This window comes from Drosophila subobscura, chromosome E (assembly GCF_008121235.1).
Source record: "Drosophila subobscura isolate 14011-0131.10 chromosome E, UCBerk_Dsub_1.0, whole genome shotgun sequence".
Lineage (NCBI taxonomy): Eukaryota > Metazoa > Arthropoda > Insecta > Diptera > Drosophilidae > Drosophila > Drosophila subobscura.
This window is the reverse complement of record NC_048531.1, coordinates 15795360-15821163: the sequence shown is the minus strand read 5'-3', so window position 1 is coordinate 15821163 and position 25804 is coordinate 15795360. Positions and strand designations below refer to the sequence as shown.

General features: G+C 46.1%; 4 protein-coding genes across 4 annotated transcripts; 1 reads left to right on the top strand and 3 right to left on the bottom strand.

Moving 5' to 3' along the window:
* Window positions 1-3803: 3803 nt before the first annotated feature.
* Window positions 3804-4889, top strand: LOC117890229 (proteasome subunit beta type-5). Its single transcript, XM_034794967.1, has 2 exons — window positions 3804-3981; window positions 4040-4889. The coding sequence occupies exons 1-2, from the start codon at window positions 3832-3834 to the stop codon at window positions 4847-4849; spliced, it is 960 nt and encodes a 319-aa protein (XP_034650858.1). The 5' UTR covers window positions 3804-3831; the 3' UTR covers window positions 4850-4889.
* A 3061-nt stretch (window positions 4890-7950) lies between these two features.
* On the bottom strand, window positions 7951-9496 carry LOC117890888 (putative odorant receptor 65c). Its single transcript, XM_034795981.1, has 5 exons — window positions 9303-9496; window positions 9070-9241; window positions 8490-9010; window positions 8069-8432; window positions 7951-8004 (listed from the first exon to the last, which is right to left on the bottom strand). The coding sequence occupies exons 1-5, from the start codon at window positions 9452-9454 to the stop codon at window positions 7951-7953; spliced, it is 1263 nt and encodes a 420-aa protein (XP_034651872.1). The 5' UTR covers window positions 9455-9496.
* A 419-nt stretch (window positions 9497-9915) lies between these two features.
* On the bottom strand, window positions 9916-11406 carry LOC117890837 (putative odorant receptor 65c). Its single transcript, XM_034795920.1, has 5 exons — window positions 11255-11406; window positions 11024-11195; window positions 10446-10966; window positions 10022-10385; window positions 9916-9969 (listed from the first exon to the last, which is right to left on the bottom strand). Exons 1-5 carry the CDS (start codon window positions 11404-11406, stop codon window positions 9916-9918), a joined length of 1263 nt encoding a protein of 420 aa, XP_034651811.1.
* A 683-nt stretch (window positions 11407-12089) lies between these two features.
* Window positions 12090-13669, bottom strand: LOC117889799 (odorant receptor 65a-like). Its single transcript, XM_034794275.1, has 6 exons — window positions 13518-13669; window positions 13291-13462; window positions 12712-13232; window positions 12281-12644; window positions 12143-12220; window positions 12090-12109 (listed from the first exon to the last, which is right to left on the bottom strand). Exons 1-5 carry the CDS (start codon window positions 13667-13669, stop codon window positions 12167-12169), a joined length of 1263 nt encoding a protein of 420 aa, XP_034650166.1. The 3' UTR covers window positions 12090-12109; window positions 12143-12166.
* Window positions 13670-25804: the final 12135 nt, after the last annotated feature.

Genomic DNA, 25804 nt, shown 5'->3' with positions numbered 1-25804 from the left:
GGCTCGGACGCTCGCTGCTCATCAGCGATGCACAAAGGCCCTGGCCATGTGGCCGAAACAAATTCACCCGCGCTTTGTGCAGCAAATTGGCAAAAAGCCTTGGCCAAGCAGTGCGTGCACAAAGCGGCAACAAAATGCCGGCAGCGGCCACGTTACGCTTGCAACAGCAGAAGCCAGCAGCCGGGTTGGGGCGTACGGCAGTGGGGCAGCAGTCAGACACATTAGCAGTTTCACTGGTCATTACGACTTTTTGTGTTGTTTGCAATGTTACTCATCCCTCAGCCACTCCCTGCCCTCACTCTGCATGGGTCTCTTGTTTGGGGCGCGTGCCTGGTGCGTCTCTTGTCGTGTTTGGCCAACAATCAAAGCACATTTCCCATTGTTTGCCGTCCAATGCCAATGCGGCATCACGTCCCGCAACGTTCCGTTTCAGCTGCTAATCCTCTCAACTTTTCCTGCCTGTCACACTGAACCTTCGATTTGGGTCTGGGTAATTCCATGGTCAAAGGAAGACCATTTATGCTCCCCGGCAAGTTCAAGGAAATTAACCAGGCGGTGGTCCAGTCGAAGCTACCCGTTGGACTGGCCACTAAATTGAATTCTTATGCCAGAGCTCTCCTCCCACTCGGCAACGATGTGTCAAAACCACTATTCGCCATTGTTTTACGAGCGTCTTGTAACTGACAATATCTCTTTCTTCTTTTTTGCCGCACAGATACGAGTGTATTGATCATCAAAATTTACGAGAACCGGCCCCAAAGTGTGTTGGCCATAAAATGCTCGACGGAGCAGAAGGGCGGCGGCCGGAAGGAAGGCGGGAAAACTAATTAGACGGATATCAAATACGGATTAATGGCTTTCCAAGTGCCATAAAATCGAAGGCGCAACAATTAGCCGGAATACCTAAACCCGTATGTGGGGAGATGTGCCGTCGGCAATGGAATGCGAGCGAATATGTTGTGTCAACCATTAAAACCGAATCGGGGACTAGACTCTTACATGTAGCTATATGTCTAGTGGGTGGAGGTGTCCTTCCCTGCGAGAAAGTCGCAGCTTGCAATGCAAAGTAAAGTCGTTAAAATCCTACAAAAAAGTTGCTCCTGATGCAGAAGTTTGCTCCTAAATCTGAAGATGGATAACTTTTGTTTTATGACTGTACTTTGGGGGGAGTGGAATTACTTTCCATTTAAAGAAATTTTAATCTGGCCTATAAATAAGCAGCCATTACACTAGACCCACATTCTCATGTATTGGCAGCATCCCTCCCCCGCCCGCCCCCATATCTCTTTGTGTGTGTTTTGACGGACAAAGTTTTTTATCTAATGCATCATCATCGTAAAAATATCAGAATTTGTTGGCTGTGAAAATAGTTGGAGTTGCCATTGCCATTGCCTCTCCCCCGTCCCCCTGCTTGTGTTTGACTTTGATTCTTGAGGATTTGCCAGCGCCGCGGAGTGGCTGTCAGCGGCAACAACAACTTGACCCCATAGGCAAGTCGGGCGCAAAAAGTTTCTCAGTTTTTCGTTCTGCAGCCTAAACTTTGAACTTTGTTTGGGCCCAGGTCGAGGTCCAGTGGTGTGTCCCCTGTCTGGCAGCAAGACAAGCTAATCCGTTTTGCGGGCCTTTTTCAATTAAAATTAATTAAATGCAGCGAGCGCGCGCGCGGTCGCAAATGTCAAAACAGTTTTCGTGGAGACACGGCACCGTCAATTAGGTGCCCCGTCAAAATTCCGCGTACGGATTTGAGGGGTCTGCGACGGGTTCGAGACAGACAGATGATGAACTGCGATGAAGCTCGATCCACGACGTGGTGCATGACAAAAGTTTGCCCTAATGCTGGGGAGAGTTGGATGGGCCGTCTTGGGCTGCTCCTTGGGCCGCCTTAAGCAGAGCTTAAAAGTTGTCTTCGCAACAGAAAAAGTTGAGAGCAGACAATAAGCAGTAAAACAACGGATTTGAAACGGATTTTAAAACAATAATACCGAGCCGGCACAAGTGAATAAAACGCAAGCGGAATACAGTATTCCTTCAAATGGAAGCTTAGGAAACTTTTCCAGAGGGGGGTACCTGCCATTCTACAGCATGTTTACAAAATGGTTTAGTTTTTATGTTTATTATTTCATTGCTGGCGCAACTTTAAGCATCCTTTGTGTAACCGCGTTGCAAGCAGAACCCCCTGATTATGTCTCCAAATTAAATTTAATCACCTCCAGCCCCCAATCAACAAGCTCAAGTTTGTGCCGGTGCCGGTGACGGTGCCGCTGCAGTGTGCCCAAAAATCTCTTACTCGCCGCCCTTGACTGGGCGTCATCTTAGTCATTAAAACAGGTTCACGCTAAGCTCTCAAGCAATTTTACCCGCCACTCCACTGGAGGACAGCGAGCCAGCCACCAGCCAGCCAGCCACCAGCCAGCGAAGGGGCGACCAAGCGAGCGTGGATGCTGCTTTAGTTGCCCTCTAATAAACTGGCAACGGACATTTTTAACAAGTTGTTGCCAGAGAGCACAGCACTGAGACTGGGCTGTAATTAACGCAGGACAGATGATGGAAGAGAGCAGCTGCTGGAGGAGCATTCCCATCCCATCCCATTCCCATTCCACGAGTCTCAGCTAGACGAGATTTTGCATATCAGATTGCTGCTCCCGGCTCCAGTTTGGAGCCCTGCCTTGTGATTTAATAATCAGCGCAGGAAGCACAAACTATCCCAGCACCAGCAACTATACTAAAAGAAGGTCACTTTTGGTAGCATTGAAATTCGGAATACTCTTTCTATGACTGCAATGAGGTGTGGCATGGATGTGGCTACAACTCATAGCAAAGGTTGAGCTTCGCTCTGCTCTGCTGATGCAGCTGATTGGAAGGGTATCCCTTCTGGGTGTGTTTTACTCAAATGATTGGCTCTCTCTTCCCTTCCCTTCGCTATCTCTCTCTTGCTGCTGTTATTAAAAGGGCAGAGAATAGAAAAGTGCAGGCGCGAATGGAGGCGCGTGCAAATGCGAGGCTGAGCTGCGATGGCAGTGGCATGGGGCAACCGACCGATGGGGCTGTGGCAACCCCGAAGGCCACTTGCAGCTGGCAATTTGCATAAATTTAGATCAGTGACACATGGCAGCGGCCGAGAGATAGAAATAGGGAGCCGGGAGCCGGCAGTAGGGAGAGAAAGAAAGCATTGCAAGTACTTTGTAAAGGTATCCATCGAGATGGAGTTCCCCTCCCCCGCAGTCGATCCCCAACCACCGACCTGGGGACTCAAACAGTTTAGCAAACATTTCCAATTGGCGTTTAATTAGCGGCTAATCCGCTTGCCACAGCCATGGCGTAGGCGTGTCCCTGCCTGCCCCCATGCACCTTTCTCTTTCTTTCTTCATTCCGCTTTTGGGTTGATTTGCGTGCACCTCCACAGGTGCCAATGCCGTTGCCGTTTGCCATTACCGTTGCTCTGATGCTGGGGGCGGAGACGAAGCTCTGGACTCTGGTAAAAGTCCAATTAAAATGTCGTGTATCTCGCTGTGGTGGCGCCACGCTGCAGTTGAACCGGACACCGCTTGGGCAGTCCAATGCCAATGCCTCTGCTTCGCCGTGTGAAATGGTAATATGATTGGAATTGCAACTGCTGATTGCTCATTAGAGCGGAACATTCAATGGCCTCGGCATAGATGAGGATGTGCATAAGATTGGTTTGAAAACGGAATAGACCTTGACACTAACTAGCTAAAATTCCTAGAAACCTTTGGAATCTGTCAAATCCTTTTAAAATAATTTCAAACACTTATTTTCACAGATTTTTAGTCAGTTTGCTCAAATTTTCGTCTACATTTGTATTCCTTATCCATGGCACTAGAAAGTATTTGCGGCGTCAGTCGCTGGCCCTTCATGCGGCGCTTCGATCATGTCCAGACCGAGTGGCAGCTGGAGCAGCTGCGCGATGGCACCAGCAACTTTGAGAATCCCTACGCCCTGATGGCTCCACCTTTCGAAAATGTAAGCCCACCCATCTGCAAGTTCTACATGTGCTATCCCTTTATGTACAACCCTCCAGCCAGCGTTGAATCTATCCAAAATTGTGGACCATTGTGGCATTCGAATGGACTTCGCGCATGGCACAACCACCTTGGGTTTCAAGTACCAGGGCGGAGTGGTGCTCTGCGCGGACTCGAGGGCCACTTCGGGACAGTACATCGGCTCGCAGACGATGAGGAAGATCGTCGAGCTGAACGACTACATGCTGGGCACACTGGCGGGAGGGGCGGCCGACTGTGTCTACTGGGATCGAGTGCTCGCGCGGGATTGCCGGCTGCACGAGCTGCGCTTCAAGCGTCGCATGTCCGTGGATGCAGCGGCGCGGATGATTGTCAACATATCCGCAGAGTACAAGGGCATGGGCCTGGTCATGGGCATGATGCTGGCCGGCTACGACGATGAGGGACCGAAGCTCATCTACGTGGACTCGGAGGGTGTGCGCTGCCACGGCAATGTTTTCTCCGTGGGCAGCGGCTCGCCCTATGCCCTGGGCGTGCTCGACACGGGACACCGCTTTATGATGACCGACCAGGAGGCCTACGATCTGGCCAGGCGCGCCATCTACCATGCCACCAGCAAGGACGCCTACTCGGGTGGCATTGTCCGGCTGTACCACATCAATGCCGAGGGCTGGCGGAACATCTCCAACACGGACTGCTCGGAGCTCCACGATGTCTACTGCAAGGACGATAACTCGTGCGACAGTGCAGGCACTTCGGGTGGCTGTCCCAACGAACTGCCCTGTTCGAGTGGTTCACAGCGGCCAAAGGCGCTGCCCGAGAATGAGGTCCTTGCGCAGGTGGCAGCCGTCACCCAGGAGGGAAACTAATGCCAAATTTGCACGTGTCTGAGAGCTTTTTGAGCGCTTGATTAGAATTGTGTGTGCCACAAATGGTCGGTTCCACGGATCTATGTGCTCTGTTCTTGAAACGTTTTCCGTTTCATGGAGCGGAGTGTCGTGGCAGGATGTGGATGCTGTCCCTCTGTTGGCCCATTTTTCTCCTAATTTTATCGCCTCATCCTCTCCGTCTTTCTGGCTGTATATAAGATAAACTTTCGCTCGCTAAACCAACTTTTTCTATAAATCAAAATAATAACTTCTAAGCTCCGAATGACTTCCCCTAAATGGGCGTTCCACACACACACAAACACACACAGATGAGAGAGAGAGAGAGTGAGAGAGTGAACGAAATGTTGCACTTTGTGTCTTTTGGTTGTCATCAACAAATGTTGCAGATGCTGAAAGCAGAAGGACTCTACTCTACCACCCGGCAGAGGCGACACCGCAGACATTAGCAGGCGAATGAGGGGACGCTGCGGTGGGGTTGGGTTCGGGGAAGTGGAAGTGGAATGCTAGGTCATGCCCCCCCTTGGACGGAAGCCTGTTAAGGCGCTCTCAGCATGCGATAAATTTAATAAATTACAAACCAAATCCGCAAATTTGTGAAATTCCAAAAAATAAAACCAAAGAGGCGCCAAATGACTCCGAAAGAGGAGGTTGGTTGGAGCAGCGAGAACGACGGGGGATGGGAACATTTGCACGGCGTTTGGGGAACATGTGAGTGTCACCAACTGCTGCAGCACGTGTGTGTGTGTGTGTGTGTGTGTGTGAGCGTGTGTGGAGCAGCAGAAGGAGCAGTGGCACCACATGCAAAAGGATGAGCAGGAGGATACGCAGAAGGCGGAACAACAGTCGGGCGGGACAGAAGGCGTTTTGTGGGCAAAAGTTTTACTGTAAATTGCTTTTAATCTAATGAACGTTGCCAGCAGAATAGTCAGGGACAGAAGAGAGGGGACAGGGGGAGTGGTATAGTGCGGGTAAGGTAACCCCAAAGGCACCGACAGTCATTTTTCCTCTGTGGTGTCATTAGAAAATTACTTAAAGCCGAAGCCAAAGTCGTGCAGCGGCAGTCGGCATGCCGAGAACTGTGCGAATGCTCGGAGAATTTCTAGAGCCATTCGCCAAGTGGATTGGTAAAAGGTGCAGAGGGTAGTCACCGATTACAGGGGCTCAAAAGGTGCCTAAAATAATGTAATTTTGGGGTACTTTCTGCTAGAAAATAAGATTCTATAATGCTAATCTATGCTCTATAATTCAGTGAATTTGTATCCATATCTCTGCGGAAATGAACCCACTGTGCCACATTTTTCATTCCATTTGAAGGCATTCATTTCTCCCTGCTCCATTAGTCTCTAGATATTTGCATAAAATAATGCGACAACAATGTGCATAAAATGTATGTAAAACAGCATCAACATCGCTCCTGTCGTGGCAACATCAATGGCATATTAATTGCGGCTATCAGTTTCTACTAAATTAGCTAGTTAAATAGAAATGCATGTAATATGCCCAGCCATCGAACCATGATACCTCCGCCTTTCCCCCTGCTCAAATGAGAAAACCTCCACCTAACCAGCTAATGTGCGATAACAAAACAGGGAGAAAACTATAATTTAAATTAATTTGTAAAACAACAAGTGCAACAACAACAACAACAAGATATTACAACACCTGCAACATTGATGCACAGAGAGAAAAATCTGACAGCCAAAGTGCCCAAACAAAAGGTAAGAAATGCTCAAGACACAAATGAGAAAACAAAAATTGTTAGAAAAATGTTAAAAAATAAATATCTAATGATCTCTTGTATCTCTATTATCCCCCTTCTTTCTTTCAGTGCACTCCAGCGATTGTTGGCGCTGTTTCTACGTGTGTTTCTGTTGCCATTCCACTTTTGTCAACGAGCTCAAATTCAATGAAATTTCACACTTTGTCGTTGAAAGCGCGCCGCTGCAGCCAAAGGTAGGCCCAGAGAGTGGTGGAGGGAGACAGGAGTACGCGATGCATGCGGCATGCGGCATGGGGCATGGGGCAGGGCCATTAACTGTCGAGGCATAAGGATGAAAATATGCAAATGGATTTTGCCAGGCGAATTGAACGCGCAAGAGGCAAGGGAGCCCAGCCCAGAGAGGTGCAACGTTCGTAAGAGTCTGGCAGAGAGTGTTTGACAAGCAAGCGTGACTGTTGCGGCGGGAGCGTCAAGGAGATGCAACTGCTGTTGTTGCATGTACGAGTCACAGTATAGATGCAGATGATGATGATGATGTTGCTGCTGCTGCTGCTTCTCCGGCTGTCACCGGCACGGTGCGGCAGCAACACTTGGCCAAGGCATCGCTCATGACAGAAGAAACGACAGTGGCAGGGGCAGGGGCAGGGGCAGGCAAGCCCAGGGACACACTTGGCCACGGCACCGCCCATTGAGAGGCATGCTTATGAGACAACGAACGGATGTGGCAGCAGCATTGCCTGCTCTGGCATTTTCATTAACAGAGAGTCGCGGCAATGTGGCAGCAGAAAGATGACAACGGCAACGGCAACTGCAACAAGCTGCAGCAGAAACAAATGCAAATGCAGCAGACACAAACAGCAAACATCAGCAGCAGAAGCCATATTAGGAGCAAGAGCAACAGCAACACCAACAGCAACACCAACGTGCCACGAGTAACATCTTCTCCGGCAGGCGGCAGCCAGTGGAGCTCCAGCGTCAAATGCACTTCCAATTTATCAGCTCTGGGCCTCAGCCACTCCCTGCAACATGAGCAACATGAGCTGCCGCCGTGTGTTCCCCCATTCATTGCCCCATCTTTGGCGGCTGTTGCACATTAGACGCAAATATACGGAAATTTGTGTGCGCCGGCAAAAGACTAACAGAAAGCAATTATGGCAATCGGTTAACAAAAGCTGGTTAATTACAGTATGGCAACCGGTGCCGTCAGAGCTGTGGAAATCACCAGAACGAGGCATTTGAGGGGTGGGGAGAGAGATGCGTTTAATAAGGGATTTGCAACTTGAATCTAAAGTCAGGTCCTGCTGTCAGGTACCTAAAAGTGCAGCTATATATATCAAAATGTCATAAAATCGAGTCCAATCTAATCCAAAGTATTCAACAAAAGCGTGAGGATTCCATAGCACTGGTTGAGTATCTGAAAGAATAGTTAGGAGACAGAAAGTGCTAACATTCAGATGGTCAAACTAGCTCAAACTCACTGCCTTATAGTTGATCATATTGAAGGTTGGAAAGGGTATGGCTCTCATTATCAATGGTTTCTGTGCACGCATAATTATGAAGCGAATATTAAAATAGATTTCCTTGGTGCCAACGCTTGGGTTATAAGCCTCGTAGGCTGCCTCTGCCACCTCAATCGACTGCTGCGACATCATGTCCCCGAATTTAGTCCACATCGAAAGGTGACCCAAGGCCAGAAACATCAGTAGTATAAACTCGGCAGCCACTTTGGGATCATGCCTGGCCATCATTGCCTCAAAGACCGACAGGGAGACGAGCAAGAAGTTGACAATCATTTGCATGATCAAGGGTGCGTGGAATACCTCATTGCATCGATCAACCAGCCTGAAATATTGAACATTGTAGTGGAAAGTAAACTTCAGTTGTTGCACATATTCGTACCGGATTATCTTCTGATGAAACCTGACCAGACGATGGGACTCACTTCGGAGGAGATCCTCGTCACCATTGCAGAACTGGTGCAGGTGCCGAAGCTCAACACACAGGACCCTCAGGGCAGCCGTAAGCTCAGAATAAATGGACACGGAGAGGCATTCGGTGCAGGTGAGCCACGTGAGGAAGTAACAAATGTCGAAACATTGTGATAAGTAGATGAGAATGTGTGTTCTCGGATGCCTCGATGGGTCCTGCAAGTGGAACGGGTACGAAGCATGGAATGGCAGGTCCTGCTGTGTCCATAAAGGTGTTGACATCAAAAGCACGATAAAGACGAACATTGAAACCATCCAAATCATCTGCATTCCCATAATAATCAGGTAGTGCAAACGTTTAGCAGATCTCACTCCCGCAGCAGCTGGACCCGTTCTCTCCCAACGATAACACTCCTCCAGGCCATCGATTACCTCGTCCACCTTATCAGCACAAAGGAGGAAGTAAATCAACTTGAAATATATGAAAAACGACTGAAAAGAAAGAGCCATAAATGGTTGCGTATAAGGGCAGAAAAACGATCCACTCTAACCGCTATTATAAAGGCGAGATCTCGACCCAGTTCTACGGCATTGTCCAAAGATTCGAATGCGGCGTACAATATTGAACAGAAAAATATTGTGCCCTTAATGAATAGAAAGAGATGCCAGGTCCTGCGGCCACTGATGCTGCTTTCCTTGGAGTTTGGGTAGTATCCCATTGCTCTGTAATCCGAATCTAGTTATTACGTGTACTTCCACCTCCGCAATTATATTTTATACCGACTTTAGCGGTTCTCTGTCTAGGTATGGCACTGTGTGCGCGGGACACTGCTCCGGACGCTTATAAATATACATGAATCTGACATACGGTGTCATGAAACTCCTCCACTTCTCTCCCAGACCAAGTCCGACCCGTTCACTAGGCAGTTCTAACATCTTCGAGTGCGTTTCTGCCTCACTAGTACTAGGTGTGCAGAATGAATGAGCCAAGAAAAGGGATTCGTCGAGTATTTAAACGGCAAGATGCGTCAAGGCATGCTAATGGGCTGTTCAAAAAGTTCCCTCTGGCAACCGATTGGCGAGAATTGGCCAGCTGTTTGTAAGGGCCTGGGAAAAAACGTTCTTTAAACACAATTATTGGCGTAAAGAAAAACGTACTTTTTACTTAGCTTCTCCTTGGTGATTGAAATAATGAGCCACGTGCTAAACACTCACACCCATATTTGTGTTGGTAGATGGAAAGGTGTATTAGCAGGCCAGGGGATTGTTCAATATGGGAATCGGTTCATTACAAGTGAATTAAAAATGGATTTAAAGCCAAGTGCAAAGTCTCTAAAAGTGCATCTAGATACACTTCATGTGCTTAACATAACCCCAGCTCTAGAATTGTGTTGAATCTATTCCATAGTATTCAGCAAAAGCGTGAGGATTCCATAGCACTGGTTGAGTATCTAAAATAATATAAATTAAGGTAGTTTTGTACAGTTGTTCCACCAAACTCACGGCCATGTAATTGATCATGTTGAAAGCAGGAAAGGGGCTTGCTCTCATAATTAGGGGCTCTTGAGACCGCAGAATGACAAGACGGATATCCTTATGGCTTCCCTTGGACCCAACATTCGGGTCATACGCTGCGTAGGCCGCCTCTGCCACTTCCAGTGACTCTTGCGACATCATATCCCCGAATTTCGACCACATCGAAAGGTGACCCAAGGCCAGAATCATCAGAACTATAAACTGACCTGCCACTTTGGGGTCATGCCTGGCCATCATTGCCTCAAAGACTGACAGGGAGACGAGCAAGAAGTTGACAATCATTTGCATGATCAAGGGTGCGTGGAATACCTCATTGCATCGATCAACCAGACTGAAATATTGAACAAATATTAAAAAACTTCAGTCCTTCACACGATTAACAGAACCGTACCTGATTATTTTCTGATGAAACCTGACCAGACGGGTGATCTCTCTGCGTAGGAGATCCTCGTCGCCATTGCAGACTTGTTGGAGGTGCCGAAACTCAACACACAAGACACTGAGAGCAGCCGTAAGCTGAGAATAAATGGCGACGGACATGCCCTCGGTAGATACTAGCCACACGAGGAAGTACACAATGTCGAAGCATTGTGATAAGTAGATAAGAATGTGTGTTGTCGGATGGCTCGATGGATCGTGCAAGTGGAACGGGTAGGAAGCATGGAAGGGCAGGTCCTGCTGTGTCAATAAGGGTGTAGAAATCAAGAGAATGATAAAGACGACCATGAAAATCACCCAAATTGATTGCATTCCGATATTATATAGAAAATGCAAACGTTTTTCGGATCTCACTCCTGCAGCAGCTGGACCCTTTCTCTCCCAACGATAGCACTCCTCAAGGCCATCGATTACCTCGTCCACTTTATCGGCATACAGGAGGAAATAAATTAACTTGAAAATTATAAAAAAAGCCTGAAATGATGGACGATTGGGTGATGTGTAGGTAAATAGAAAACTCTCCTTTCGAACCGCTATTATGAATGCAAGATCTCGTCCTAATTCCACAATGTCGTCCAAGGATTCGAAGACGGCGTAACAAGTTGAATAGAAAAATATCATCGCTTTAATCAAAGCAACCTGATGCCATGTTCTGCGGCCAGGCATCCTTCTTTCCTCCGAGTTTGGGTAGAATCCCATGGCTCTATAAAGCGAGTATGGATGTCATACACAAATTAAATCACTATTCTATTTTATACAGACTTTAGCTGTTGTCGGTTGAAGTACGGCACTGTGTGCTTGGGACACTCATCCTCACTCTTATAAATCATCGCGAATTCGAAAAAAACCTCTATGAAATTCTTCCATAATTCGCTTAGGCCAAGTCCGACCCGTTCGCTTGGTTGTTCGACCATCTGCAAGTCCGTAGCGTTCAAGATGTGCCAAACGAATGCGATTGTAAAGTTCTTAGGGACAAGCATTTGGCTGGCGAGAATTTCCCAGCTGTTTATTGGGGAACAGGAATACACAATAAGGTAATAAGGCCATTTACAGGCCACTTAAAGCCACTTTCATATTTATAAAATATAGCACAGCAATATACAGCGGATATGGGTTTCGGAGTGTTTCTCTGTGGGAGGCGGCAAATAGAAAATTCTACTAAGAAAATCACAGAAGAGTTGAGACTTGAGACGAGGAGAAAATTTCATGCTTTGCGCCACCGGGAGCCTGAATCATGAGACTTGATTTGCATAAACTTTTAATGCCAGAACAATTCGATATGGTGTGGATACGAGAGCACCTCTAATGGTCTCTTGTGTCACTCTCTCACTTCTTGTGTGGCTTAGTCTAAAAGAGTCAACACATATTCCTGCATGTATGTAGAAACCTTTCACATTTCATGGATAAGTACTGAGTATCGGGTAATTTGAAAGAAGGCCTTCCAGGTTATATTATTCAATCTTTACTTCCGAAATTAAGTTTTCTCAAGGTGTACAAGGACAAATAATGCATCATAAGAAATTGCCGGAGATGGGAATGTTTAATATGGGAATCGATTAAGTACAAGTGCATTTCAAAACGGTTTAGAAGCCAAGTGCAAAGTCTCTAAAAGTGCATCTGAATACATTTCATGTGATTATTAAGTATAACATTAGCTTTCGGATTGGGTTGAATCTATTCCATAGTATTCAGCAAAAGCGTGAGTATTCCATAGCACTGGTTGAGTATCTTAAAGAAATTTAAGCATTTTTACTATGCGGAACTATCCAGTTGTTCCAGCAAACTCACGGCCATGTAGTTGATCATGTTGAAAGCAGGAAAGGAACTTGCTCTCATAATTAGGGGTTGTTGAGCTCGCAGAATGACAAGACGGATATCCTTATGGCTTCCCTTGGACCCAACATTTGGGTCATACGCTGCGTAGGCCGCCTCTGCCACCTCAAGCGACTGCTGCGACATCATGTCCCCGAATTTCGACCACATCGAAAGGTGACCCAAGGCCAGAATCATCAGAACTATAAACTGACCTGCCACTTTGGGGTCATGCCTGGCCATCATTGCCTCAAAGACCGACAGGGAGACGAGCAAGAAGTTGACAATCATTTGCATGATCAAGGGTGCGTGGAATACCTCATTGCATCGATCAACCAGACTGAAATATTGAACAAATATTAAAAAATACAACTTCAGTTCTTCACACACTTAATTCACACACATACCTGATTATTTTCTGATGAAACCTGACCAAACTGTGGAGCTCTCTGCGTAGGAGATCCTCGTCCCCATTGCAGAGTTGTTGGAGGTGCCGAAACTCAACACACAAGACACTGAGAGCAATCGTAAGCTGAGAGTAAATGGCGACGGACAAGCCTTCTGTAGAGATAAGCCACATGAGGAAGTAGATAATGTCGAAGCATTGTGATAAGTAGATGAAAATGTGTGTTGTCGGATGCCTCGATGGATCGTGCAAATGGAACGGGAACGAAGCATGGAAGGGCAAGTTCTGTTGTGTCCATAAAGGTGTCGAGATCAAAAGAATGATAAATACGACAATGAAAACCATCCAAACAATTTGCAATCCCATAAAAAGCAGGTAATGCAAACGCTTTACAGATCTCACTCCTGCAGCGGCTGGACCCTTTCTCTCCCAACGATAGCACTCCTGTAGTCCATCGATTACCTCGTCCACCTCATCGGCGTACAGGAGGAAATATATCACCTTGAAGAGTATAAAAAATGTCTAAAAATGAATGCCGTTGAGGTGATGTGTATGTTATTAGAAAACTGTCCATTCGTACCGCTATTATGAATGCGAGATCCCGACCCAATTCCACAATGTCCTCCAAAGATTCGAAGACAGCGTAACATAGTGAACAGAAAAATATCGTCACTCTAGTCACAACAATCAGATGCCAGGTTCTCAGACCAGGACTCCGTCTTTCCTCCGAGTTTGGGTAGTATCCCATGGCTCTAAAAAGCGAATATGGGAATTATTAATGCTGCCACAATTCGATTTTACACTGACTTTAGCTGTTGTCGACTGAAGTATGGCACTGTGTGCTCAGGACAGGCATCCTCACACCTATAAATCGTCGGGAATTCGAGAATACCCTTCATAAAAGTGTTCCACGACTCGATGAGGCCAAATCCACCCCGTACGCTAGGCTGTTCGAGCATTTCTAAGTACGTCTAAACCTTACAATACAAACAGTTCAGAACGAATGAGCTTTGGAGGGATTGTATGGAAGTCTTATAGGATAAGGACTGGCAGTAATGTTTCCACTGGATTGGCGAGAATTTCACAGCTGCTCGGCTGCTTAGGGTCGAAGAATTTGCTATTATTGCAATTATTGGCGAATATTCCACTTAGGGGTTGGGAGAAATGCGTGAAGTGATTATCAAGCGCGGCTGCAGTGCCATGTGCAATTTTTCCTTCATTGCCTTGGACCGTTTCCATTCCAATTTTCATTCTAGTCTGGTCTGGCATTAAATGGCAAAGGTCTGTCCAGCGTTTTTTACGCATATACTCTTACATACGTGGGGACTTAAGATGATAAATCATTTATTCCTCATTAATTTCCATTAAATCAAAGCCTTTTTGAACTTTTGAAATTGTCGCAATCAAACAAAACTTTAAAGTTGGTCTCTGCTTTAGAGGGATGACTTGATTTGAAGTTAATTTCTAAACCCATTGGACACAAAGAGACTCCCATCCCCTACTTTTCTGCATCCACGTCTCTCAGCCCATTGAGTGATTTTCTTGACACTTGCATTTCATGTAGCTACAAGAGCTCATCGCTGGCATTTTTGTGCCAATCCTTGCGATTTCAATGAATAATATTTTTTAATGGATGTAACCAGGGGACGACAAAAGACAGAGAGGGGGAGAGAGAGAGGGGCCTTGATAGTCAGGGGGAGTGGAGGTACAAGATAGTCGCGTTGACAGCCAACATGGCAATGAGTGGGACCAGGACGACAAGGACGACTGTCCTGTGCAACGACTGCACTGAGCTCAGAGCCGAGTAAGCCGTACTCCCAATTCCTGTAGTCCATGTACCATGGCCTCCCTCCGTGGCGCAGTTCATTCATTTTCTTTTCAATTTCAATTCCCGTCAAGATTGCAGAAACTCCTCCTTCTCCTGTCTATCCAATCATCAGCGTCCTCATCTTTGCAATGGAGCTGCAGAGCGGAGAGTGGATCCACATCCACCCATCGTCCGGTAATGAAATTTTACCCATTGTTTCCCCGTTTGGCTTTGGCTATTTTCAGCTTTCCTTTTTTATTTTTTGCAAACGATTCTGGAACTGACAATCTGTGCAGATTTCTTTGGCAATTCTTGGGAAATTAATGAGAGATTTTTCCATATAAATATTACGGTCCCACGAACAGATCCTAGAACTGTTTTGTATATCTGAGACGAGTCTTAAGAATTAGCTTTCCAGAACGGACCTTCCCGGAGATACGAATACGAGTACCCATGGCAATATAAATATCTTTTATGCTCATCGGCTTGTCAACATTGTCATCGTCAACGTCAACGTCTCCACCTCCTCCTCCTCAGTCGTCGTTCTGCCATCATCATCTGATATTCATTACAGTTATGCCATAAGAAGATTGGGCATTACTAAGAGCGGTGGAGAGCGGTGGAGAGCGGCAAGAGGGGCAGTATTGTAAGGGAACATTGCACTCTATTATTATTCATAGCAAGTAATTTGTTATCTGTGCACTCACTCCCACTGTTTTTGGCTTTTGGATATTTAATGAAATTGCTCTTTTGCATGTGTCGCAATCTGTGCCCAATGTAGGTCAGATTTTCAGCATTTCTCTATCTTTATTATTGTTGGACTGGTAATCAGACGAGTACACATACATTTATTTTAGTTTGCAAAACATTTGTGCATAGAATTCCCACCCCCTCCCTCAGCACACTTCAGGCCCTTTAATTTATGCAAAATTCGACCCTGTCAAGGTGGAATGGCCATATTTTAGGTATTCAGCCCAGACAATACACAATATTGCCACATAAACATGGCCAAAGGCAGGCTAGCAGCCGACATAACTATTCATACCAAATAGCTACGAATTTATGTACATATATTCCCTATATCAATGTGCAATAACTGGCATATTGTGTGCTAATGAATAGACTTTTGCCAGCGGCAAGGACTTTCAGGCAACCCCACAAGGGCATGGAATGGTTCATTCAATTAGAAAGACAATAATTTATAATACAAATAATGCCAGGCTGCATTATCCTGCTTCGGCGTAATATGGTTGGGAAAATCAAACAAAAAGCTAAAAATATAATCAGCTTTAAAGTGCACAAAACTAACATTAATTGGCAGTGCTGGCAGGGAATAGCTCAGATTAGTAGGAGATATTGAAAATTATCAACGTGAGTATTATATGATGAAAACAAATTAAAAACAAAAATAGATCAAATCAGATTAGCAAACCTTCAGTTTAAAGACTTAAGATCAAGTTATCTCATTGCCACATTTATGCTGTAATTGAAAGAAACAATTCCCTTATAGGTTTTGCATATTTCAATTAAATAATCGAACAAAGAACATTCTGTGAAGCGTTTTTCAATAAAATACCAGAGAGCGCCATTAATGAAAAGAGTGAGCCAGAGGCAAGAGTAAAAAGGCAGCATAAATATGTGTGTAAGGGCAAATGCTCGCAATTAAACAAGAATGTAGAATTTGTGTGGCCAAAGAGATACACAAGTGAGCAGGGAAAAGAATTTCAAGAGGCAGGCGAAGGCTAAAATGTGGTGGAGAGACCATTGGAGGAGTGACTCCAAGGTTAGTGCAGAGCTTGTGGCAGTCTCCTGGGACTTGCACCAGGTTTAGTTTAATTGAATGTCAACCGAGTAGGCACGTGGCAGCTGGGCTGCCGGCTGCTGCTTCTCTCCCGTCGTACATCCTATACATCCTTGAGTCTGCTCTTGCTTCCGTTTGCCTCTGCCTCTCTCGCTCTCTGATCTCCCCTGTGGAATATTTATAGAGTTCTATATGCACTCCCACACACACACACGCACAGGCGCATCGATGGGGCCATGAATGGGAGCACTTCAATGAAATTTATGTAACACAAAAGCAGAATATATTGTTACATCCTTTACAAGTGGGGAGAGGGCACAGAGGACATCCATCGATAGGGCAACCTGGCAGCCAGACAGACATGCAAAGCATATGGGAAATATAATAAAGAACTATTTATACAGCGACTAACGACCATTGATTGCTGGGGTATCCACAGCTGTCACAACAGCCCAAGAGATCAAGGAAAAAAGTTTTAGGCAAGAGAGAAGAAAGTATTCCACAAGATCCCATAAATAGAATAATATGTAATTTTGAAGAATAAATAGAAATATTTGCACTTACCAATTGGAGATTATTGGATTAAAAGTTGGTATCCATAAGTTCAAATCCTTGAATCTACGAGGTGTTCGCACTTCGTTTCCTTCCAGTTGCACGAATGCATAGCAAACACACACCTGCCACACACCTCTATCCATGTGTATGCTCATTTGCCAGGGCTGGCGAGGCGACATGCGATACGAGCACGCTCCCGAAACCTCCCCAGGGATGGGGCCCATAACTGAATGGAGCTCTCATGTGTCTCGTGTGTGTGTGTGCTCCAGGTACATAAACTGCAACAAATTTCATACTATTGAGTGGTTTTTGAGTGCATTTGAAATAAATGTTATCAATGAAGTTGCATACTTTATGGCCAGCCATCCGCAACCCACGCTGGCCACCCCCCGCCATCACCGAAAACACCACCAACACCAGAGCCACCACCAGAACCGCAACCCATGACCAAAGTCCCAAAGGGGACGAAACAAAAACCATATAGGAGGTGGGAGAGCATTGGGTATTGGGGGGGTCGTATAAAATGAAACGTTTTTAAGTTAAGTGCAGTCCGGAGAGAGACGGTGCCCAGACGGCCAGGCCAGGCCAGGGCAGGCCAGTGAGTGAGTGTTTCAATTTGTTTGATGGAAAACCAATTGTGGACACGAGCTCCCAACCCAACTATCGGCCATTGACGACCAACGACTATCGAATGTCCATGCAGTTGTTCATCTTAAAATGCATTTAAATGCATTCTGCCATCCTCCCAACCCCCTTCCCCCTTCCGTCCTTCCATCTTTTAAAGGGCCAACATCTACTACGAGTATTGAGTTGAATTTTGTCAATTTCCGTTACCGGACTCTGCCGATTGATTAAAGTTGAGTTTTTTAATTAAAACAAAAAGCAAATAGAACCCAAATATCAAGTGAATTCCACTCTCCGGCAGCCAACCGACATCAGGCATCGAATAAATCACAAAACAGAGAGCTAAATGCCCAGAAAAAAACCCCTCAACGGGCCAACTTGGTGTGAAAACATTTTGTTGGCCAACAGCAACAACTACCAAAAAAAAGAAAGAATAAAATTTCGAAATAAAACAGAAACAAAACCCACAAAAGCTCAACCAGAATCAGAATCCGAAGCCGAATCGATTCCAGAGGCACAACCAGAATCCAGGGCTTTGCAACCAAACCATTCCATTCCCATTCTACACAGTTCCCCTTGTTATACCCGTACACGATTCCAATACTCATTTCGTTCCCCAACCCTAGCCCCATTCTACGTTTCCATTTTCAATGCAACACTTTTGTTTGCTGATTGAAATGCCGTTTCAGTTCTGATGTTTCGGGACCTTTTTGTTGCTGCTGCACATTTTTTCTGCTCGTTTCATTTATCGATTTCTGCGATCCCCTCGACACGGTACACCACGGTCTTGTTTATAGATAAATGATTCAATTTCCAAAATAAGCCAGTGCCGAAGATTATATACGCTTGAGGAGAGATGCGAGTAGAGTAGATTCCAGGTGCAGTTCCAGTGTTCAGCAACAAAATGGGAACACAAATTATGCTCTAGGAAACTTCAAGCTGGGCGAATCAGCATAGTGCACCATCAGCTATGCCCTTCTGCAGGGTATTAAAATGCGTGAAAAATGCAAATGCCTTTTGTCTCGTGCCATCTCGGGCTTTTTTCTCGGGTTCGCTTTGTTTTGTTATTCGGGAAATTTAAAATTGCACAGTAAAGCGAAGCATATTGCATTTCCCATTTAAGGGTGGGCACTTGGACGTCATGTCACTGTTCACTTAGGGCTAAAACATAAATGCGATTGAGATAATTAATGCCCAAAGATTTGTGTGCTTGTCACTGAATGGAAAAGCACTTCAATGGGCGCATTCTGACACCGGAATTTTGCTTTTGTAGCGATAAAAAAGTTGTACAGATGCCGGTAGATACTACATAAATAAACATATCTGACAGGCAGAGGGTTGCATCTGTCAGACAGCCATTTGAGTTACTAAAACGCAGAAGCAGATAGCAGAACAGACTGCGTCACTCGTAGGTTTTCGATTCAAACTAATATTTTTACGACTAAACAAAAGTAAATACCAGTAACTATAGTCTTTATAGTTGGTCTTCCTTGTGTATTAGTAATGGGTTTCCTTAAAGACCGCTCTTGTGGAATTTCCACTTCCCCATTGTTAGACAAAAATGCCACTGGCCTGGCCCCATTAATAGCACTTTAAGGAGTACTCCCAACAGGCATTTGTCGATTTCCACTATAACCAACAAGCAGATAACTGGAGCAAACTCAATTAAGTGAAGCCCCAAGGTGTCTCGTCCCCCCAAAAGGCGTGGTGTCCACTTTTTGCCACTGCAACCGCCGTGGGGCAACTTAATTGAAGGCAATTATGCGCTTATCAATGCTTCTCCTGTCCCTGTCACCGTCTCTTGCTCTTGCTCCACTTGCTCTCACTCTCTTTGGTACGATTGTGCCTATCACTCGGCAATAATTAAAATGTTTTCTGCCAAGCAAAAAAAGAGGCACAAAAAGTGGTAGAACCACAACGCATGAATAAGCACCGCCAAGAGTCAAAGTGAGGCCAATTAAGAGACTCGAATCGACTCATACGGGACGCGACTCCACCTGTGGCTAGTGCCTGGCGGCTGGCGGCTGGTGGCTAGTGGATGTTGGATGTGGCCTGCTGCATTGAGCGAGACAAAAAAGCATTAAATCAATTCCGTTGTCAGTCGACAGCAGGGGGAAAGAAACCAAAAAAAAACCCAACTTTGCTGGACAAACCCAAGCCCCAGTCATGAGATGGATGGGCATGCATCGGTGGCCAGCTTTGGCTGTGGCCGTGGTTGGCTCTGCTCTGCTCTGCTCTCTGAGAGTTCTTGTCAGAGCAATTTCAGCAATTTAACACAGCGAAACGCCAAGAAATTTCAGCAATTCACCCGACAATGAGAAACGCGTCGAGGTTACGCTCAATCAATCTCGCCAAGCGACAAATGTCCGTCTCCCGTCGACCGTCTCCCGTCACCATTTGTGTGCCACTGGAGGAGGAGGCGAAGCATCTGGACAGCACAGACCCCACCTGGACAGGGCGTTGGCGAGGGAATTGTCTGGCGTTCACCTGAATGTCGCATTGCTTATGGCTTCATTCATTTCATTTAGCAGCCCATGCCCATGATTTATTCATGATAATTACTTCATTTGCTTTAATTAAGTGCCGACGTTTTTCGTGCGATTATTAAAGTTGAGCGAAAAGGAAGCTAAAAGTTTGCCACTAATTTAAAGAGAACTCCTAGAAAACTGCCAAAACACTTGAATACTTGGTGCAGCCTTTGGCCTAAGAGGCAAGTCCTTGAGGCCTTTAGTTTGATGTCTTGTCGGTGGTATGGCTCTCGGCAAATCACTCCATTAGCAGTCTCCATCCTGCAGCAGTGATTAGAGTTTCCTCTTTGCCTCTCCCTCTCCCTCTCCCTCTCTCGCTTTTCTCTTCCCTTGTCGGCCATCATCTCCGCATTTCCCGTACAGCTAATTTGCCAAAGAACGTAATTAAGCCAACTTCTTTTGGCTGCACTTCCAATTGGATTCTGATGCGCTTTTAGCCACGACTCTGTGGGGGTGGTGGAGAGTGGAACTTTTTGCACATCATTCGCATTGACTCGACGGACTATCATCAAATTAGGATATCATTGGAGTCCCCTCCCCTCCCCTCTCTCTGCTCTCTTTCTTTGGAATTACCTGATTACTTGGCTTCTCTCTGGACTCACCCTCCCAGTCTCCCTACTCTAATCCATTGTTGCGCAGCTTCCACCGCTCCACTTCCCCATCTAATTAAAACTCGTTTAACAACAATTTCAATTGCGCTCGATGGGACGGGTTGGGGTTGGGGTTGGGGTTGGGGTGTGCTTGAAGAACTTGTTGCCAAGACTCCCTGCTGAAATCAGTCTGTCGCGCTCCTCTCATCCACCATTCACCATCTTTCCCCTCTCCACTCACCGTCAGCCGTCATTGAGAAGCTTTTTTTTATCCTTTCGTGCAACGTAACAAGGTTTCCATTACTACATTTCCCCTCCCCCGCACCCCTTTTCCTGCTGCGACTGCTACCACTGCCGCTGCTGCTGCTGCTGGTTCTCCTGCTGCTTTTTGCTGATTGTGTAATTTTAATGTAATTCGCTTTTATTGTTTTTTACTCCTCTTCAGCTCGCACTCACTCTCCACTGTTCTCTCCACTCCACTCTCTACTCCTCCTCCGCCACTCCCCTCCTTCTGTGTGTCTGACATTAATTGCAAGTGAAAAACTGTTGGCGGGGAAAACACAATAAATTATAATCACAAAAGTTTTCCTTTTATTTTTTTGTCTGCTTCTGCCTCTGCCTTCTGATGGGCTATATGCAGCCTTTATTGATTCGATTGGGGGGAAACACTACAGTTATGTTCTGTGCGGCAGGTGGAGTTGCCACACTTATGTTCCACAATGGCGCGGGAGGTGGACACACTAAGCACCTACAGGCAACAGCCCATAAATCAAATAAATCGGTTTAAGGAGCGGTCGGAGGAGCCCATCAAGCCCAACCATCCACAAGAAGCAATTAAAGCTTTTCAAGGGCCATCCGCAACTGCAATTATGATTCAACGAGTATATCCCTTTGGTTTTTCCCCCCACACCCCACAGCAGCCCAGAAACCCCAAACCAATGACAAAAGGTAATTGAGGCTGGTCTTGGCCATGGCTTTTGGAGTGCAGAGCACAGAACCCTTCTGGCGTCTGGCGCCCAAATCTACATTACAATGATAATTTATGGCCCAGTATTCGGGGGTTACACAATGACAGAAGGAGTTGCAGGCGGTGGAGCTTCTGTGCCATGTCTGTGTGCGAAAGGAGTTGCAGGCTGCGTCCTGTCTGTGGGCGGAAGGTCATGCCAGAGCCTCTCGCTGGAGGAACCCCTCCCCACGTGCATGCATTCCCTTGGTGAATGATATAATTCCCATTTGAACTTGAAGTCTTTTTCCAGAGAACTAATCAAATGGAACACAAATTCCGGAACATACACAAATGCCAGAGCACGGCAGGGACAGGCGGCAGCCAAAAGTACACGGTAAAGTGAAATATATTTAGCAATCGTATTACGACAGGCGCAAGGGAACGACTTGATGGAGCAGGATCCAGACCCAGACACAGACACACTCACAGAGAAATAGAGACAGAAAACGAGAGCAACGATATGCTGGCCTCGCAGAGGGAGCAAAAGCAATGAGGCAGAAGCCACAAATACCCTTTTCTTGGCAGGCAATACCTTGGCCCATACCCTTCCTTTCTACGGGTAATGTTTGGGCCAAGACTAGAGTACCCCTCGGGTACCAAGGGTGCCACCCAAACAAAACTGCAGACAAACAGCAGAGGGAGAGGCAGAGCGAGAGAGAGAGAGCGCATGGACACTGAAACGTTGAGTTCATCAAAAAGGGATTTTGAAATACAAATGAATTTTCGGCATTCTGTCGGAGGCGTCTCGCCAGAGACCCCCCCACCAATCCTCCTCAAATAAGCATCCACAAAAGACAATGAGTGCGAGGGGGTGCAAGGTGAAGATTGAGAGCGCAGAGAGACAGAGAGAGAGGAGCATCGCAATCAGCCAAAAAATGAAACACTTTCTTATGTGTGTGTGTGTTTGTGTGTGTGTGGCTGGTAGGTGTTGGCACACTCACTCACACACCGAAACAAAGAAGAGTCAAAAAAGAAGAACAAGTGCAAAGAGAAGACTGAGGGTAGCAGAGTGGATTGGGGGTAGTGCGGATGGGTGAAAAACTTTTGCTTACTCTGCGAGAAATGCCAATCAACCCTTTCCTTCTTTGCCATGTGGCATGTGGAATATGCACGACACAGTGCTACGGTGGCAGGGGCAGGGGCAGTGGAGCTTTGGCTTTGAGCAGCGACTGTCAACAGCAGCGTTCTTCTGCAGGGCGTGAGGGTTGCGGGTGTGCGAAGGCCGTAAAATGTCGACTCATTTGTATCTGTTACGCTCTGCGCTGCTTTTCACTCTCTGCTCTGATCTGTCATTATGTCATACCCTTTTGCAGAGGGTACACCCACTTCGAGTGAGTATTTCTGATACTCTAAAGAATGTTCTACTCTGTTCTGCATTATGGGTATCAGTACCGTCGATACACTTAGCAGTTCTTTCAGGACTCCTTTTGGTTGGTTTTGCTTTCATGTAGTTGTTGTAATTTTCCAAATCATTTCAACGATTCAGTTGGGAAACTTTTCAAACGTTTAACTAGCCTGCAATTCCCCTGCTGCAGGACTCACCCTACCCTACCCAACCCTACCCCAAAGGAAGCAAAAACCATGGCACACGAACAGGCGCTGAAGCTGAAACGATGGAAACGACTGGCGCGGAGTGGAATGTAATGGCGAGAGTAAGGGTATCGTTTCCAATGGTTTTGTCTAGAGGGTGAGCTGTGAGGAGAAATGGGTGGAAAGGCGAAAGTAAAAGGCAGCGACGCGGATTTAAAAGTTTAAATAACTTTTATGTATCTCATTACTCAGAAGTGACAAGGCACCGACACCCCCTTGATACAGCCCCTGCACCCACTCTGGGCGGAATGAAGAGGGAGGCAGTCAGGCACTGAGACAGTGGGAGACAGCGAGAGCTTTGAGAATAATCACAATGAAATCGCATAATTCAATTACAAGCCTCGTTAAGCCCGGCTCAAGCGATTTTGTCACACTATGCCCCACGGAACTAAAGAAATGAAACACAAAACGAAAGAGAAACAAAAGAGTGCCAGAAAAAGATGGAAACAGAAGAACGAGCAAGCTGGCGAGAGAGCAGCTGGAGGAGCACCATGAGGATAGTGATTTGTGCTCGGCTTATGCCTAACTATTATCGGCTATATCGTTGGATAAGCAGGGGAATCGGCTGGGGTTGGATAAGCGGCTTTGATAAGGGTTCACATATCGTAGGCATTTAATAGAAATGGAACACAGAATGGAGATAGGAAGAGAACACAACGGGACACACAAATTGAAGATAGAAATGGAACACAAAGAGAGTTAGAATGTGTACAAAATCAATGGGAGATTGATGTGCAACTTAAATCGTAGTTCACTTCACAGTCATTCTTTTGGTTTTCCAGCAGACTTTTTATAAAGGCATTTCTTGGCACTTAAATCATTTAACTTTTACTCCCTCATTGTTCGAAGTCATTAACGAGTTTTTCCCCTAATTGGGGTGCTACATATAAAAAAGAAACTAAAATGCCATGAGGAGGAGTTGCAGTTCCCCTCCTCAGCAGCAATTAGCAACGATTGCAAAGCTTTTAGTTTCACTTTTCCATTGTGGCATTGCGTTCCTGGGGGGAAATATGCCGCAAGCACTTGAACACCCCTCTCCAAAAACACAAACCCCAATCATTGCTGTACTGTGGTGTCTCTCCCACTCTCTCTCTCTCTGTCTCTCCTTCTCTTTACCTTTTGTAGCACCTTTGGTAGTTGATTTCCTTCCGTCATCGCTTTACCGGGGGCTAGTGGGTGTTCGGGAGGACTTTGGCGCTCGTTTAGCATTTTTAAGTTTTTCTTTTAAGTGAAATCTAAATGCTTTTACTTCCAACTGTTGGCTTTTTACTGTTTCAGCAGTTTTCTGGCTCCCCCAGAACCACCAATTTGCAGTTTCACAAAACCCTTGCCCCTCCTGCCAGTTTCGACCCGACCCTCTTCGTCATTATCACTGGACTTGTCGCGTTTAACTTGCTAGAATCGTGAAATATTTTCGCCTTACTTCTCCAGCGCTTCGTTTGGACTCCATGGATGCCCTATCTCCCTTTTCTTCAGCACCTTTACAGCTTTACTCGCTTTTACTCAGCTGCTTTACATCGTTTATCTTCTTTTTTCCACTTCTTTATTTCGTTTTTACCATTTTTCAACTCATTTCTCTCCTGTTTTCAACTCCTATACTCCTTTTGTTTAGTTTCTTTCTTTGTGGGAGTATTTTTTGTGCTGTGCAAATAGCATGTGCTGCTCGGACACTCAGGGGGTACCCCATGGAGGTTACGGGCGTTTGGTCCTTTATCCCTTTAACACAGAGAAAGACAGAGATTCGACGGGGGTCCTTCAACACAGAGATGCAGAGAGAGGGAAATGGAGGGAGAGGAAAACAATTTGACATTGCAGTGCGTTTCGTTTTTGTCGCGTTTCGTTTGCTTTCATTACATGAACTTTCGTACCCCCACGTTTCCAGGGCCTTCCTTTCGCACCCATGACCCGCACCCGTACGATCCGCACCCATGCTGACCCCGGAACCAGAAACCAGGAACCCGCAGCGACCTGACCCGAACCGTGACCCGTGGGTGATTGTGACCAAGTTAACGAAGTAAGGGAATCCCCCAGCGGGAATTGTAATATTAACCAACCAACCAGCGAACCAACCAGCGAGGCGTCGGCACTTTGTTCATTCATTATGGAGTACTCGCCTTTCCGTTCTCCCTCCCCATCTTCCTCTGCACTGCATCCTCTTTCCCCCTGCAGCACTTTCCTTTTCGGTGCGAGAAATGCGCATACAATTGTGTCAGTCTATTTTTAAATACAAATCCTGCTATGAAATGCCCTGGCTTTCGCTTTCGTTTTGCGTTTAGTTTGATTCCTTTGACAATTTCCGGTTTGTTGACTCTTTCTTATTTTATTTGGTTCCCTTTTTGCTCTTGTTTGTTGTCTTTTTTGCTCCCTTTTGCTCTCCGTTTTGTTGTCTTTTATGGTTTCTTATTTAAAAGCCATAAAATTCAGCACATGTCTTCAATTTGTGCGTCTCGGCTGTCAAATTGGACATTTCCTTTGGGACGACACCGACCGGCGAGAGGCCAAAAGGACAAAAGCAGACCAAAATGGAAACGGAAGCTTTGCGCAAAGTTTTGCGGCCCATAAAAACGGCCAAAATCAACTGGCGGCAGGAGCT

Excerpts from the sequence above, each read along its gene's own strand:
- LOC117890837 (XM_034795920.1), bottom strand. The coding sequence starts at position 11,406 with ATGGTCGAACAACCAAGCGAACGGGTCGGACTTGGCCTAAGCGAATTA. Across the intron at positions 11,196-11,254 it reads TTCAACCGACAACAGCTAAA|AGCCATGGGATTCTACCCAA; the intron begins GTCTGTATAAAA and ends CTCGCTTTATAG. Across the intron at positions 10,967-11,023 it reads ATCTTGCATTCATAATAGCG|GCTTTTTTTATAATTTTCAA; the intron begins GTTCGAAAGGAG and ends CCATCATTTCAG.
- LOC117889799 (XM_034794275.1), bottom strand. The coding sequence starts at position 13,669 with ATGCTCGAACAGCCTAGCGTACGGGGTGGATTTGGCCTCATCGAGTCG. Across the intron at positions 13,233-13,290 it reads ATCTCGCATTCATAATAGCG|ACATTTTTTATACTCTTCAA; the intron begins GTACGAATGGAC and ends ATTCATTTTTAG. Across the intron at positions 12,221-12,280 it reads ACATGATCAACTACATGGCC|ATACTCAACCAGTGCTATGG; the intron begins GTGAGTTTGCTG and ends AATTTCTTTAAG.
- LOC117890888 (XM_034795981.1), bottom strand. The coding sequence starts at position 9,454 with ATGTTAGAACTGCCTAGTGAACGGGTCGGACTTGGTCTGGGAGAGAAG. Across the intron at positions 9,242-9,302 it reads CTAGACAGAGAACCGCTAAA|AGCAATGGGATACTACCCAA; the intron begins GTCGGTATAAAA and ends TTCGGATTACAG. Across the intron at positions 9,011-9,069 it reads ATCTCGCCTTTATAATAGCG|TCGTTTTTCATATATTTCAA; the intron begins GTTAGAGTGGAT and ends CTTTCTTTTCAG.
- LOC117890229 (XM_034794967.1), top strand. The coding sequence starts at position 3,832 with ATGGCACTAGAAAGTATTTGCGGCGTCAGTCGCTGGCCCTTCATGCGG. Across the intron at positions 3,982-4,039 it reads TGGCTCCACCTTTCGAAAAT|CCAGCGTTGAATCTATCCAA; the intron begins GTAAGCCCACCC and ends ACAACCCTCCAG.